At 42.3% G+C, this 15,808-nt stretch overlaps 1 protein-coding gene across 1 annotated transcript in view; it reads left to right on the top strand.

Moving 5' to 3' along the window:
• ARHGEF33 (Rho guanine nucleotide exchange factor (GEF) 33) overlaps positions 1–14,273 on the top strand; it is a 102,973-nt gene extending 88,700 nt beyond the window's left edge. The window contains exons 19-21 of the mRNA XM_011997356.1: positions 260–398; positions 4,882–5,021; positions 12,553–14,273. Coding sequence (XP_011852746.1) covers positions 260–398; positions 4,882–5,021; positions 12,553–12,682 — 409 coding nt within the window. The 3' untranslated portion in view covers positions 12,683–14,273. The remainder of the gene's footprint in view (positions 1–259; positions 399–4,881; positions 5,022–12,552) is intronic.
• Positions 14,274–15,808: the final 1,535 nt, after the last annotated feature.

Here is a 15,808-nt window from a genome sequence, read left to right as displayed (position 1 = left end):
CGGGCGGAGGCGGAGGCCGAGGGAGAGCAGGGGCAGTCCCCGCGCCCTACAAGCTGTAGACTGCTGGGCCCTGGAAGGCAAGTGGCAGCGTCTGTTCTCCAGTACCAGGACCCAAAGAGCATTCCTCATAAGGTACACGAGGGACGGCAGAGGTAGCAGAGAAGCCCGTGACTCTTTAGACCTGATTTATCACACACACATTTAGGGAGTTATGGGGAATCTCTTCCTGCTTATGTTAAGAGTTGCGCTTTTTTCGGAGCACTGCACGCCATGCAGGTCCCGGCCAGTGTGTTTCTTCTCCCTGTGAGGTGTCGTTTCTATGTGGAGAATATGGAACACGGCGCCCCAGCGTACCCCACTTCCTCCGGGCAGCATTCTTGCTTGTAGCTAGGGAGGAGGCAAGTTGCCCTAGCTCAAGGTAGACTCGCTGCGCAGTTTGCTGCAAAGCCAGCTTTATTTCTGCTTGCTTTGCTTTTGACTGGAAAAAAGTGTCCTATTAATTTGAAAACTTCTTTGGGACAGGGACATCCCAAAATAGAAACACCTTCTTTGGCCTCAGTGAATGTTGAGGTATTTTGATGGCCAACATCTGTGTCTGCAGGTCTACCGGTGTTTGATATTTTGATATCTAATTGTGGTGTCTGCAAGCCTGGAGGGTATTTAAAGAGGTCTTTAAATACTTATCCAGGAGATGCTAATAGTTTCTGAGCAAATAATTGCTCTGATCTGATTAAGCAGAGCGTAAGTAACATGATAGCTCTGACCTGTGCGACCACCCTTCCGGTCCAACTATTCTCATTTTCGAATGGAAACAGTGATGATCACTGACTTTTTTCATTCATTCATTTTTCAGCAAACACTGAGTGCTTGTCTTGTACCAGGCTCTGTGCTAATTACTGAACATTCAGAAATAAACCAGTCTCTATCCTCCGGGGCCCCTGGCTTAGTACAGGAAGGAGACACAGGAACACAGGATTGTGTAATAAACTGTGGGAGCACATGGGAGGGATATTTAAAACCTTTGGGGTCATGGTGGTCAGAGAAGGCCTCCTAGATAAGTTGAATGTCTGAATTAGATTGTAAAAGCTGCCTAGAAGTTGGCTAGGGGAAGAGTGAGGTAGGGAAGCATGAGAAAAACTGGGTGATGCCTTTTCTCTGGCATACTGTGCCAGGTCAGAGTGGTGGAAATTAGGCCAGAGGAACAGGAAGGGGCGGGATCATGAAGAGCCTTGGAGCTTGCTGCCCACCTGCACTCCAGCAAAGTCTGTGTCTGGTTCCTGCAGAGGACAAAAACGTGGTAGTGTGCTCAGCCAAAGCTGCTGAGGTTCCCTGGGGTTCTCAGATTTTCCTGTAGCTCTGATTTTCAACTCCAAGCTTCGTAAAATTTGATTAGGCAGAACTTTTTGGAGAAATCAATCTTAGGCATGTGTCAGAGTTTAGAAGTTTATTGAAAGGGGAAGTAAATGGAAATTATAGTGCCAGTTCAGTGTGACTTAGGATGAGCAGAGGTTTACATACAAAACTTCTAACTAGTATAGTCTGTACTGTAAAGAACTTTTATTTCATATGTGATAGCAATGTCCTTTTGTAGTTGATTTGTGAAAAATTTGGGGTTCAACAATTGCAAGGCAAAAACCATTAATCAGAAATAACAGTATATCTGAGAAGCAAACAATGAGTAATATATTTGTGGCTGTTTACCAGACATACCAAATAACAATAAACAGTGTGTCAGGAACTGTTAATTGCACATACTGGACAGCAAGTTTCATCTCCTAACAGTGTCAGGCATGCGTCAAGTCAGTTCAAAATGAGATACCAAGGAAATGTCAGATGGAAGTCAGTTAAGAGAGGCATTTTCTCTAGCAATAGCATTAACATTTTCAAGCATGCAAAGTTCCCGTTACTAATTTCTGTTTCTGGACACAATTTTTCTATCTAAAAACTTAAAATGGCCTGGTTGTTAGGAGTCCTAGAGAGAGGGTGCATGCAGAGTGCAGGTGGGCAGAGACCATGTGGGCATACATATGTGCATGAGCATGTATGTGCATGTCTGCATGTCTAAGTATATATGTGCATGTTTGTGTGTGTTGGAGGTGGTGGTGGGATGGGGTTTTAGTTGCAAAAGATAAATCCCTCAAAAACTCTATCCTTAAAGGTATCAACTCTTTGCTTTTGAGATGTGCAAAACCCCTAGTGTTTCATCCCTTTGTATATCTTTCACCCAGCCCAGCAGAGCCCGCTGAGGCCTAGTCTTTAGTGTTCTGTCTCTTTTAGAGTCAAGAAAGAAGATGGTATGCTCTAGTGAGAACACATGACTGTGAGGAGATCTAGGTTCTAGTCCTGGCTCTGCTGCCCAGTAGCTGGGTGCTTTTGGACAAATCACTTGGCTTCTCTGTGCCTCCAGTTATCTCAAAATAAGACAACCTGTCTCACAGGGTTGTTGGGAGGATCAGGCCAAAGAAGATACAGTTTTTGAGTAGGCTTTATAAAGTATGAAATGCTATTGAGATCATGGTTCCATAGAAAGATTTTCCTTAAACCATTACTAGATTTAGTCACTAAATAGTCTCTAAAAGCGCATTTCTCAAAATATGGTCCTTGGGGGCAGTAGCAAATGCATTGCCTGGGAACTTGTTATAAATGCAGAATTTGCACCCCAGACCTACTGAATCAGAATTTCGGATCATTCCCAGGTGATTGATATAAACATTAAGTGTAGGTGGGCAGAAGCATGCCTTAAGTCAGTGGTCCCCGACCTTTTTGGTACCAGGGACCAGTTTTGGGAAAGGCAGTTTTTCCACAGGCTGCGGAGGGGGAGGTGGTTTCGGGATGATTCAAGTGCATTACATTTATTGGGTACTTTATTTCTATTATTATTACATTGTAATATATAATGAAATAATTATACAACTCACCATAATCTAGGATCAGTGGGAGCCCTGAGCTTGTTTTCCAGCAACTAGACGGTCCTATCTGGGGGTGATGGGTGAGAGTGACACCCAAAGTGTGTCACTTATGTCCAGTTTACTCTGTAATCTCATTTTGGTTGCTGTGACTGCAGAAAACCCTGCTTCACAAAGATCGGATGCTGCAAATGGAAGCGGGCTTTTCAGTGCTTTGTGGCAATCTCATGACATTCTGCCTTGACTTTAATCCAGAACGTATGGAGATTTGAAATGGTCTCAAACCTACTTTTAAGGCCACCAGATGCAGCTGTACCATTGAAATTCATCAACTCACTTGCCATTATAAAGCCTGCCACCAGATGCAGCCTAATTGTCACTTGCCACTTACTGATAGGGTTTTGATATGAGTCGGCAAGCAATTGATTAATTATGGTCTCTGTGCGGTCAAACCTCTCTGCTAATGTTAATCTGTATTTTCAGCCACTCCCCAGCATTAGCATCACTGTCTCAGCTCCACCTCAGATCATCAGGCATTAGATTCCCACAAGGAGTGGGCACCCAAATCCCTTTTATGTGCATTTCACAGTAGGGTTTGTGCACCTGTGAAAATCTAATGCCACTGCTGATCTGACAGAAGGTGGAGCTCATGAAGTAATGCAGGCAATGGGGAACGGCTATAAATAGAGATGAAGCTTTGCTTGCTCACCCACCCCACTGCTCACCTTCTGCTGTGTGGCCCAGTTCCTCACAGGTCACAGACCAGTACTGGGAGTTGGGGACCCCTCCCTTAAATCATTCGTTTTCAAATCTAAGTGTGCGTAAGGATTACCTAGGCCTCACTGCAGAGATTCTGATTCAGAAAGTCTGGGATGGGGCGCAAGAAGCTACCTTTTAAATAAAGGCCCAACCTGATCCTGTAGTGGCGGGACCACACTTTAAGAAACACTGCATGTCTATCTCCATGGTCTAGTTATGAATCTTAGTAGAATCTCAGAGAATTTCTATATCTGCAACCCCCAGTCCTCAAAGTCAGACCCATATGTTTTCTGGGGAAAAAAAAAAATCCATCCTCACACTTTGCTTCTCTGTCAGCAAGCAGTCACCCATCTAATTCATGAGACTTCTAGGGCATCATTGGTGTGGTTTTTGCTTTGACTACTTGGGGTTCTCTAAAGGTTATTCAAAATTCAGCAGCTGTTTTTAAAGTTGCTTTTAAATTATAGTCACCTCAAGGTGAATACTTTGTTCATATGGAATATAAACATATAAGTGCATATCTGGCTTGTATGCATATAAATATACATGCACTTCTATTTAGCACATCTCACACTTAAAAAACTAGAGAGGTCACAAAAGATGCAGCCTTATTTTTAACTTATTTTACTTTATACTCCAAATAGCATAGGTTAAGAATTGTAAAAACTGTATTACAGGCACATTTTCAGGTTGAAAGTATTAGTTGACATTTTCTTCTAAACAGGTCTGACTTCTCAAAAATGCCTTCCCTCATTTATGCTTAAAATGGAGAGTTAGGAATATGAGTTTAAAACTAGCATTACAAGTAAGGAGCATCCTTATTTTGTAGAAAGAGAAACACCTGGAGATATGAGGGTTTTCTAGCACGACAGGGTTGGTGTCAAAATAAGAATTTATTCACTCGTGGAGGATGTTCTTGCAGTCTTCTTTTTAAACATTAGCTAATTTTATTTCCTTATCTTTAATTATTGTTATATATTACACTAGACTATTTGCCTTGATACATAGAAAATACTACACTCGGCAGGAAATTATCCTCTTTTCACCTACTGGTTTCTTCATTAGCCTAGGTTTGCTTTAGTTGGGATTGGGTGCCCACTGGTAATCTTTTGGCATGGGAGAGGAAAGTCACAGCACCACAGAATTGTCCCATAGTCAGGATCCATAATAACGTTGGAAAGGAGTAAAGAAAAAAATCCCTCTTTTTTGTTTCCAGGAGATGCATTTAGAAGATACTACCAGATTCTGTCCCAAAGAAGAAAGAGAAAGTGAACAAACGTCTTTCAGCGATCAGAATCCCAGGCAAGACCAGAAAGGGGGCTTTCGCAGCTCCTTCCGCAAGCTCTTTAAAAAGAAGTGAGTAGCCCTTAGACAAGACAGCCTTGTAACTCATTTCCCTTTGGGCTCAATCTTGAGGTTTTAACAATAATAAGTATCAAGTACCCTGGTCTCACACAACTGCTTCAAGTACAGTGCCTGCACCCAGTAGCCACAATTCTGGCGGGGTGAAGATGTTTCTCATTGTAATCTCCCAGAGTAGAAGCAGACTCAGCTGTCTGCCCTGCCTCTTCTGTCTTCTATCCCTTCTTCCTTGTTCCCAAAGTCATATGTCCCAAGAGGAGTGGGCAGAGGTGGTTCCCTTGAGAAATGAGCTGGTGACAATCAAAGCCCCTTTAGACTGGGAGGAGTGGGATCCGCTATTGGGGTTGGGTGTCCTGGGTGCTCCATCACATCTCCCCATCTGTGGAAAGTTGTCTAAGGGATCTCAGTACGTCTGCATTTGGGGGCCTGTTGTCATCCTGGGTGCTAATTCATGTTTATTGGGACTTCTGTTAGTGCTTTCCCTGAATGAGTGGATTTGGCTTGGCCCTAGTTAGAAATCACTTTAATGGAGTTTCTGTATTCCATAGGAGGCAAAAACAAGGCATTTTCCTCCTGTGGGCCTTCTGAGATTCTAGGTCGTTGTTGTTTAAACATCATCCACCAGACATTTTGGTCAGCACTGTCTTACAGTCTAGCAGGCAGTGGCCACGCCCCAGCATAAAATATAAGGAAGAGAGAGGTGAGCATTAGCATTTGACCGTAGAGGGATTTACCAGTCCAGCCACTGCCTGCCTGAGAGACTGCTGGTTCAATCTCCACTGGCTCAGCCTACCTCTCTCTCCCTTAGATTTCTCCTGCTGCTTAGTTACTCTTGGTGGAGGATGTTCTTGCAGTCAGTTTTAAATAACAAGTGTTCATATTTTATAGATGGAAAAGTTAAACAGAGGCATTATTGCTGCCTTTGGAGAGTTGCCGATAAGTGAGGAAGCACAGGGAAATCACCTTTTCCTTGAAGGTTGAGGTCACTGGCTGATTTAGACTATGGTCCTGATGGAGGAATTGGGGGCAGCCCTGGAGTGAGGACTTTGTTTTTGCTGGTTTGTCTCATTGTAATTATCCTCCTGTGGGGAGGGTGGTACTGAGATTGGTGGGCCTCTGACTGTTGGTCTCTGCCTCTTGTTACTGGAGAAGGGGGAATAGGAAGGAAGAGCAACAGCTCTGCACTTAGCCATAGCCCTGCATTCTCTCTCAGTTTTGCTAAGGAACCCAGTGCATGCTTGCATGCTGTTGCAGGATCCTCAACCCACCTTATTCAGGGTTTGAAGAATTGAGAATTGTATTCCTCTTTCTAGGATCATAGACTTACATCTTTCTTGACCCAGTGCCAACATCTGTCAAATTGACAGGGGTGGGAGAACCTGGAAACAGACACTTCTCCATCCCACCCTTGGGATTTAGACTCGTGAATCTTTCTTGAGATGAAGTCTGGCTCTGCTGCCTAGGCTGGAGTGCAATGGCGCAATCTCGGCTCACTGCAGCCTCCACCTCCCGGGTTCAGGCTATTCTCCTGCCCGTGCCTCCCGAGTAGCTGGGATTACAGGTGCCTGCCACCAGCCCCCGGCTATTTTTTTTTTTTTTTGTAGAGATGGGGTTTCACCATGTTGGCCAGGATGGTCTTGAACTCCTGACCTCAAGTGATCCACCTGCCTTGGCCTCCCAAAGTGTTGGGATTATAGGCGTGAGCCACCATGGCCGGCCAGACTCCTGAATCCTTCTAAGGACTGCACAATCCTAAGGGCACAGCTTGAGCCTAGCTTTTTTTTTTTTTTTAACTACAGTATTCCCAAAACAGCCATTTTTTGCCCACTGTCATTTATAATGACTGGGTGCTGTCCGTTGGAAAGCAATGAGCAATAGATTCACCAAATTCCTATTTATCAGAGAGATGTAAGAAAATGTTCTACCAGTGACATGAGGCAGAGGGAGTGGATTTGTCCTCTCTGGACTCAGAGGGCAGAACTGGGAGCAGTGGCTAAGGGGAAGAATTTCTTAAAAATGCAGCTACATGGAACTGGAGCTGGCTACGGCCTGAGGGAATGGATTCATGAGACGCTTCTGGTCAGGGATGCTATGAAAGTGGTCCCTGCATCTAGTGGGAGATTGTTGAAGAAATCACCAGAGTCCTTTCTAGTGTGGATATTTGCTTTATCTGTAGTTTGACTTTGTTGTAGCTTGATCTGAGTAATCACATCTTTTTATCACCTGAAACAAGAAATTAATGAAGCCTTCGGACCTATAATTTTAAAGCCCTAGCATGTAGAAGACCAGGCTTTAGCTTTCTGTAGCTCCCCACCGACCTTGGTATAATGTAGAGGACTTGCTATGGGCTCTCCAAGTTCATGTTGATTAATTGCTGTCAGTCTTCTTGTGGCTGTTCGGGATTCTCCTTAGATAAAGAGCCAGTAGATTCCCTTAGTCCTCTTGTCCTTTCTCATAGATCAGTCCCTCCTGCATCAATCACGTTGCCGCCACCAGTACTGGTGCTGTCCTTTGTATTTAAAATCCGAAGTGTTGTCTGAGTGGAAGTAAAGGTGGAGCCACACAGATGACTGTCAGTCTGGCAGGTTTTCCTGGCTTTTTAGATCTGGCCTAGGGCAGTCAGTACCATCAGGTGCTTAGGGTGCTGCAGTGGGCACTTCGGAGACTTTGCATGGGTTGAAGAGGCAGCTTAAGTAGCGTTTTCTGAGTGTTTTCATATGAGGACCATGGAAAATTTGCTCCATTATAAGGTAGAGAGGAAGGTCAGGGAGGCCCCAGTGTAGCACAGGAAGGGCAGTGGCTTTTAACTCAGATGAGAACACACCATTCTTCTCATCAATTAAGCATTCGATCTTATATGCATGCACTATGCAAGACACTTGTATAGGAATCATGAGCGACATAGTCCCAGCCGTTACACAGGAACTTGCACTCTGAAGTCAGGCCTGTGGACAGTTATAGGAAGGAACCAGAAGAGACATTCAGCCCATTTTCCTCCTGCATGTCAGGAGGTCAGGCTGGCAGCAAGCCCTGGGACTTTAAGAAGTGGCCAATCCTGAGTACTGGAGCCATTGTAGAGCCTGGTCTCACAGGTCCAAATGGGCCAGTGCCAGCAAAGCCACTTGTGTCGTGTCTGGGGCTCGCTGCCTTCCTCCCCCACAGCCCTCTGGAGGCTCATTCCTGTCTACACTGACACACTTTTTGTTCCATAGGGGCTTGTTTGGCTGGTGGCCCCACACACCCAGAATGCTGCTTCGGGATGAAGCTAGGCATGGAGCCAGATGCAACAGAAAACCTGAGAAAGGGTTCTCTTCCCTCTGAGGCTGGGAGGGCCGAAGGCTCATACCCACAAGGATTCAAAAGGGAGAGTCAAGTTGACATCATTAAAAAAATCCTGAAAAATACCCACAATATTTGGGGAAAAGAATGACCTTCTGATTGTTTCCATCTCAGGCACATTTGTCCTGGGCAGATACAAGGTCACATGTCCCTGAAAGGTACCCAGAATTGATCAGAATAAAGGCTACATATCTCAAAGTTTGGAAATGTTAAGTGATTTTAAACATTTTAAATGAGGATTCTTAGAGGGAACAGACTTAACTGTGGTAGGCTGATGTTAGCTAGACTGATACTTATTCCCCTGCCTTTGAACAGGATGGAAGGCAAACTGTCCCATTCTAGAAGGATCTATACAGAGGCTGTCAAAGACTTAAGCCTAGATTATTGTGAAGTCTGAGGCAAATGATACTTCATCTCAATAGATACATCTTGCAACACTTACGTTAACGTGTATTCTTGATGGCAGATGTGACAGTGGGGAAGAGGATCACGTGAGATAGCTTAGGTGTAGGGAATGTAGATGGTACTCTGTCTCTTTTTATCCTCAAATTTCGGGATAGTGGAAGATAAGGAATATGGCTTCCAAATGATTAATTCTACTTCCTTGCTCATTCTCTTCCTCTTTAGCACTTTAAAATTTACATGCATCAGAGTGTCTCCCTTCTTGTCATCACCCTCCATCAATCCCATCACTGTCTATTTTCTCAATCACACACAGAGGGAGTACTTCACAGGGCCCCGTATGTAATCATTTTATCTCAGTGAATCCTCTTCTTTTGGTGTCTTCCCAGCAGTTTTTGTACATGCCCAGCCTCAGCTGTTGAACAGATCATGTAATAGAAAGCAGGGCTGCTAAAGAATCCATTGATAACTTTATCTCGCCTATTCTCTGTCTCCTTAAAAGCTCATTTCAAGTCCCTCTCCCACTCTTACCCACTTTGGAGTTCTCTCTCCTTTTCCATTTCATTTCCTATATAACTTTAACATTAAAGGGGATAGTTGAAGGGGTAAACATTTTAGATTACTTAACCTTAATTACAAATGTTTCTCAATAAGCCATTCGAAATCAACCATTCAGTTAAGGGTCTTCAATATACTAGGTTCTGTCCAGCACAAAAGATGTAAGAGAAATAGTTCCTGCCCATTAGGAGCTTACAGATCAATTTAAGGGTAACCTAACTATTAATACAAGATATAGTATGTAGCACATAGTAGGCACTCAACAAATATTTATTAAATGAATGCTCGTTTGCTTTGGGCTCTCCAAACTCATGTTGGTTAATTGCTGTCAGTCCTCTTGCAGCTGTTTGGGATTCTCCTTAGGTAAAGGGCCAGTGGATTCCTTTAGTCCTCTTGTCCTTTCTCATATATCAGTCCCTCCTCCATCAATCAGATTGCCTCCACGATACTGGTGCTGTCCTTTGTATTTAAAATCTGAAGTGTTGTCTGAGTGGAAGTAAAGGTGGAGTGGCACAGGGCTGTTGCTTTGATTACCAGGGCTGACTGACTGGCCGACAGGATGGGTGTTTCCTTGCCCCTTTATTTCTTGAGACAGATGCATGTCTCCTAAAGCTTTCAAGGAGGATAGTTTTTCCAATCAGAGAACCAAGCCTTCTTAAGTCAGAGGTTTTTGCAGCACTGGATTCAATTACCCCCATCCCCAGCTCCAAACAAGCTTTCAGGGTTTATTTATAGCAAATCTAGACTTAGTATGACCTACTCAATGTGCTATTTTCTTTGTCACTTGAATGAAAGGAAAAGTTAGCAACAGGTCTGTTGTCTTTTCCTCTTTCCATCAAATACTTGGATGGTTATGTGTCAGTGTGTCCTGGCAGCCATTGTACCCTTCCCCAACGAGTGTGCCTGTCCCTATAATGTCTGCTCAGATATGCCCTGCAATCAGCCACAGGGCTCCAGGAGCTCAAAAGCCATTTCTGTTTTATAGAGAAAGGGAATAAAAGCAAATCTGCTGGCCTTTTCTCCTTGATCCTGCAGGTTATTTCCTAGTATTTTAGGTATGCACTACTTAAGAGCCTAATGGCCATACCTTTGGAAGAGTTCAGGTGGCCATATACATGTAAGCATTATAAAGAGGTCAGTTATAAAATGATTTTTACAAGGATGAAAATGAGCTTTTAGTCATGGCTATAGTAGAATGCTGGATTTCGAAAAGGATGAGCAATTTAGCTGTTAGTTTAATTAATATCAAGAAATGCAGAGAAATTTAGATACTGGAGACATAGAGAAGGTACAATTTGTGAGAAGAGCAGTTAAAAAAATTTAAGCTGAGTTTGTGGACTTTGAAAACTAGACAGGGCGATTTTGGCATTTGTTTCAGAAATGGGAACGCAACTGGTGAAGATTTCTGTGGTCCTTGGGGCTGGTGGTGACATCAAAGCTTTCCTATTTTCAGGTAAACACTAAACAGTTGCATGTTGGAACCATCAAAGTGTGACATGTTGGGTTTTGGATAGACCAGATGTAGCTAAGAGGGGAAATATGAGGCAAAGATTTCAAGTTTTGACTAATGACTTTCTGATGAGTAACTGTCCTGTGGGGGAACAAGAAGAAATAGCAGCCCAATTCAAATCCTGCCCCCAACTTCCTGCCCCTGAAACATAGGCATTCCTAGCCTTCTGAATAATGGAAGACATAGAGAAAGAATGAGATGGTCAAAAATATATCTTCCTAAATTTGGGGCACAACTGCACTAATCAGGGATGATTTGAACTGGAGGTAGGGGGATCTGTGAAAGATGAGAGAAGGCCTGGAGTTTTAGGGTGGGCCATGTGGAGGCTCTTTCAAGGGAGAACTCAGGGGCGTTCCTGAAAAGGAAGAGAACCTCATCCCACCCAGATATCTTGCTTGATGAGTACCCAGATGTACTGGAGTTGAGAGACAGAATAGTTTTTCCTCTCTGCACTGGGATATAGTGGAAAGGTGTTCCTTACCAACCAGAAGTAGAAAGCATGGTGGGCGGCTATGGCTTCATCTGTGATATTGAATATCAGGGGACAAAGTGAAAATATCTAGTCAGTCATCAGGTTTTCAGATGTTAGGGTTTTTAGTCTTTGTGGATCCAACTTCTTTCCTTGAATAATGTAAAGAGATGTTTGAATTCTGCCCATTAATTCAGTAAATGAGAGTCATGATTAACTTATCTAATAACAAGAGTGAGGACTCAACAGTAGCAAACCAATGATAGTGCAAGGACTCGCAGGCCATGGATCCTTCTTTGGTGGATAGTAGAAGCATCCCTGACAGCCTCAGCATATGGAGAACTTGATCAGTTGTATAGGAGCTTTGGGCAAGCAACTTCATGTCTAACATCACTTTCATACACCCTGCATGAGGTTTTTTGATATTGGTTCTTAGTGTCTGGACTAGTTTTACCCATTCTAGGTCAGAGTTTAAGCTAGGCAAAGGACCCCAGTCTAGCTTCTCAGAGGTTATTTCCAGAAAGCCTCCTCCCTCCAGGGACTTCTGACATGAGAAAACTGGAGAAGGTGCAGAGCTGGAATGGATTACCCAAGTGGCTTAACCAAGATAAAGGAAGAATGCACCCTCGACTGGGGACTCAAATGGACTGATTTGAGTTGTTGACTATTGATTGGCTTTGGTCTCTTTTGTGGTGGTTGAGATTATAGTATCTCTGCAATCTGATTACTGTATGAATTTCTGCATTCTACCAAATGTAGCATATATGTGTGGTTGGCTTCAATAAATCTTTCATTTACAAATGAAAACAAACAAAAGCAAGAGTTTGTAATGTAATGCCAAATTCAGTGAAGGTCCTTGATAACCTTGGTTGAGAACCATGATTTCCATCCATTTTAATTTAAGGTCCTTGGTAATTTGTGGAGTTGTTACTTCATTGAATCAAAAACAGGATTTCTTGAATTTTCTGAGCTTTTGTTCCCCTATTATGATGTAATTACACAATATCTTACACTGACATATACAGTTGTCACAATTGTCCCCATAAAGCATTAGAAAGATATTCTCTTTATGTTCAATGCAAATCTTAGATACACATGTCCTGAGTCATGAAATTCAGGGGAGTAAAAAGTATTCCAGTTCTAGGAAGCAACTGTTTTACAAATGCAAAACAATTGGGATAGATAAAATATTTGAAAACAATTAAAACCAAATCAACCTGTACTTTATCTGTGTGCTGAGATTTTAGGTCCAGTGGATCAGAATACAGGGAAAAAACTAATGAGAATCCCTCAATGGATCCTTCACCCACCAAACAAGATTTCTTCAGAAACCGACTTGCTCTTGCAAATGACCTTGACCAAGGAACAGCTGTGTAAAACATACTTAAAGTTGTATTGTCAAGTGGTAAGATGAGGATAAAAAGCTTGTATATATCTGTGTAGGAATATATATATATATCTATATCGATGTATAAATCCCTGAGGAAAACTAATATAAATACTTACATATGAAACTAAATCAACATACAAGACATTGAAGAGATGAAGATTAGTTTCTGGTTAAGATCTGGCTTTTTGAACCTCAACACTGGGGAAAAGGGAAAAGAAGATTTTTCACATCATTACAGAAAAACACAATAAATTTGGAGGAAAATAAACGTTTGTAAGAATGAAAACTTCCACCTTGAAGTCATTCCCCGAGTATAATATTGAGCATGTTCATATTTAACATGGATGTGAATTTTATGCTTCCTAGGCATTTAACTTATTAACTCATCCAGTGTTCTTAGACTAATTACACTGTTAGGGGCCAGTTCTGTCTTGCTTCGTGTCTTCCAAAAACCCCAAGGCAATATCTAACATCCCTTAAGTCAAAGGATTAATTAACAGAACTGTATTTTACATGTTGCAAATCTGAGGTATGGAGAATTTGTGCCTAAACCATGATTCAGAAGGTTCAAAGCTTAAAAACACATTGATCTCCAAACTTGTTCTGTGGTTATGGAAATCAGTAAAGGGAACAAGGATTTCTGTAGAAACTGGGGAGAGAGGAAGGCAAAGAAACATTTTCCCTTGTGTGGGTTGAGCTGAGGATGGAAACAGTCCAGTCTGTGTTTATTGAGTACTCGGTATTCAACATCCGCTAGTGATCTTAAGTGTCATACATACTCATGACCAGATGGACTAGGAAAAAAGCAGTGATTTAGCCACATCCTCTTAAAAAGACTTTCTGCAGCCTGAAAAGAAGGTGGCAACAGCACCAAACTTCAATGGCTCACACACAGCAGTTGCTACAAACAGCAGGTCAAAGTGAAAATTCAGGATTGCATTCCTTGACTGTTTTCCTATTTGGTAAAGAAACCAAGCTTTTAACGGCTCAGATAGAGGAATCAAATTGCAACGAACGAGGCCTGCCTGGCTATGGGGTGATCAAATGTGCTGTGTTTCCACATGGATATGTCTAAGATGGTCAGCATCCTTGATATGCCCCAAACATCAGATTTATAATAGAAAAAAAATTGGGTTTAAACAATTTGTCTTTATTCTCAGGCAGTTCCCTATAGTAAATTAGGGGTATTTGGTTTCTGTTCATTCACAGTCTTGGTACTCAAACTGGTGTCTTCAGAAGCTGTTCCTCTATTGAAGCGTTTGTTGATAAAATAGGCAAAGGTTCACTTCTAAGTGTTAACAAGTTTTCTTCTTGTCTGATGACAAATTAGGAACTCACCTACTGCATTTTGAACAGTAGTTGTCTGGAACACATAAAGGATCACTGCCAAGTTTTTTGAGTTGCCAGTATTTAAGTTTAAGCTAAGATTTTCATTTCCCTGAAGTTAATGAATGCATTTGAAATTAGATTTTTCTCTTATTATCAGAATGGCAGTGCTTGAAAGCACAATGCCAAATCGACTGGACATGGAAAGTGAAATACTACAGAAGTCACAACCTATTAAATAAAACGTCAACACAATAAAATTCCTTTCATCTTCAGTTTATCACTAAAATTATCAGTTACTAGACAGGTTTAAAAACTATCACACACCTCACCAATTTTATTTTGGTAGCATCCTCTGAAAAATCTTGATGCTACATCTGTAGCATAACTCCAAAATAATTGAGTTATATTTCATGAAACTAGCTTATGAAACTAGTAATAATTAACGCTGCTACTTACTCTCCAGGTGAGTCCCCATCACTTGCTACCTGGAGTTTTCCGGTGGCTTTCTAACTGCCTCCAAGCACTCTTTGCTCCCATCTATCCTGCATGTCTCTAACACAGTATTCCCAAATATTGCTTTCTGTGAAACTCTTCTGTTCTAACTTGTCTACAGTGAAATTCCAAACTTCTTGATTTGACATCCAAGGCTTGCGCTCTTCAGTAGGCTCTTTCTTTCTGGCTACCATCTCATATTTTTCAGAGTCCTAGGTGAACTGACTTACCTCAAGTAAACTGGGTTTTTACCGTTTCCCAGTCAGCCATGCACCTTGCCCAGCCTCACTCTTGCTTCTTGCCCTTTCTATAGTTCCTTTGTCTCTGCCAATCTTAAGACCCAGTTTAAGTCTCTTCGTCTTTTTGTGACTTCTTGTGGTGTAACTTGTTTATTATCTTTTTATGTGTTTGTCATATATTCCCAGTAAGAATGCGAGTCCCCTCAAGGGCAGGAACTATGCCATATATTTTTAAATTCCTTTCCACCTCTAGAAGACTACATAGTAGGTGCTCAATAAGTAGCCGATGCCAACATTAATGGTGGTGCTTTAATAAGTAGAGAGCTACAGAAAATAATTTTTACTCTTAATTTGACAGAGAATTCAGTTAACACTCTACCTCCCTGCCTTTTTTTTTTAAGAAAAAATATCAGTCACGAAGGAAATATAGTTGCCTTCAGAAGCAGTTAAAGGCACCACTGCCACTTTCACAGCATCTAGCATTAGAAAACATCTCTCCAATTAAAAAAAGAAAGGTCATAGCTCACTGCAGCCTCAAACTCCTCAAGCAATCCTCCTGCCTCAGCCTCCTGAGTAGCTAGGACTATGGGTGTGCACCACCACACCTGGCTGATTTAAAAATTTTGTAGAGACAACGTCTCACTATGTTGCCCAGGCTGGTCTCAAACTCCTGGGCTCCAGCCATCCTCCCTCTTCAGCCTCCCAAAGGGCTGGGATTACAGGTGTGGGCCACCAGGCCTGTAATGTTATGTTGCATTACATTAAATAATGCATGGATGGAGCAGTGTGGAAAAGAACTTGACAATGACTACATCTGTGACCTCCAGCCCTCTGGAGAAGTACACTTTACATAGGACCACAGATGTCTTTGAGAAGTATTTGGATTGATAATCAGAAAGAAGCACTCTACCAAAAGATGAAGTAGGTATTTTGTACAGGCTAGGAGTTGCAATAGGCCTTTTCTACAGCCTTGCGAGGTCAGTATATATAGGCCCAAGCAAGGACTGTCCTTCTCTGACTACAGAATTGGAGCCTTTGAGAACCAAGGATTTG

Source organism: Mandrillus leucophaeus, unplaced genomic scaffold, assembly GCF_000951045.1.
Source record: "Mandrillus leucophaeus isolate KB7577 unplaced genomic scaffold, Mleu.le_1.0 Scaffold538, whole genome shotgun sequence".
In the NCBI taxonomy this organism is placed as follows: Eukaryota; Metazoa; Chordata; class Mammalia; order Primates; family Cercopithecidae; genus Mandrillus; species Mandrillus leucophaeus.
Note: the sequence above shows the minus strand (reverse complement) of the source record. Positions and strands in the feature narration are given on the sequence as shown.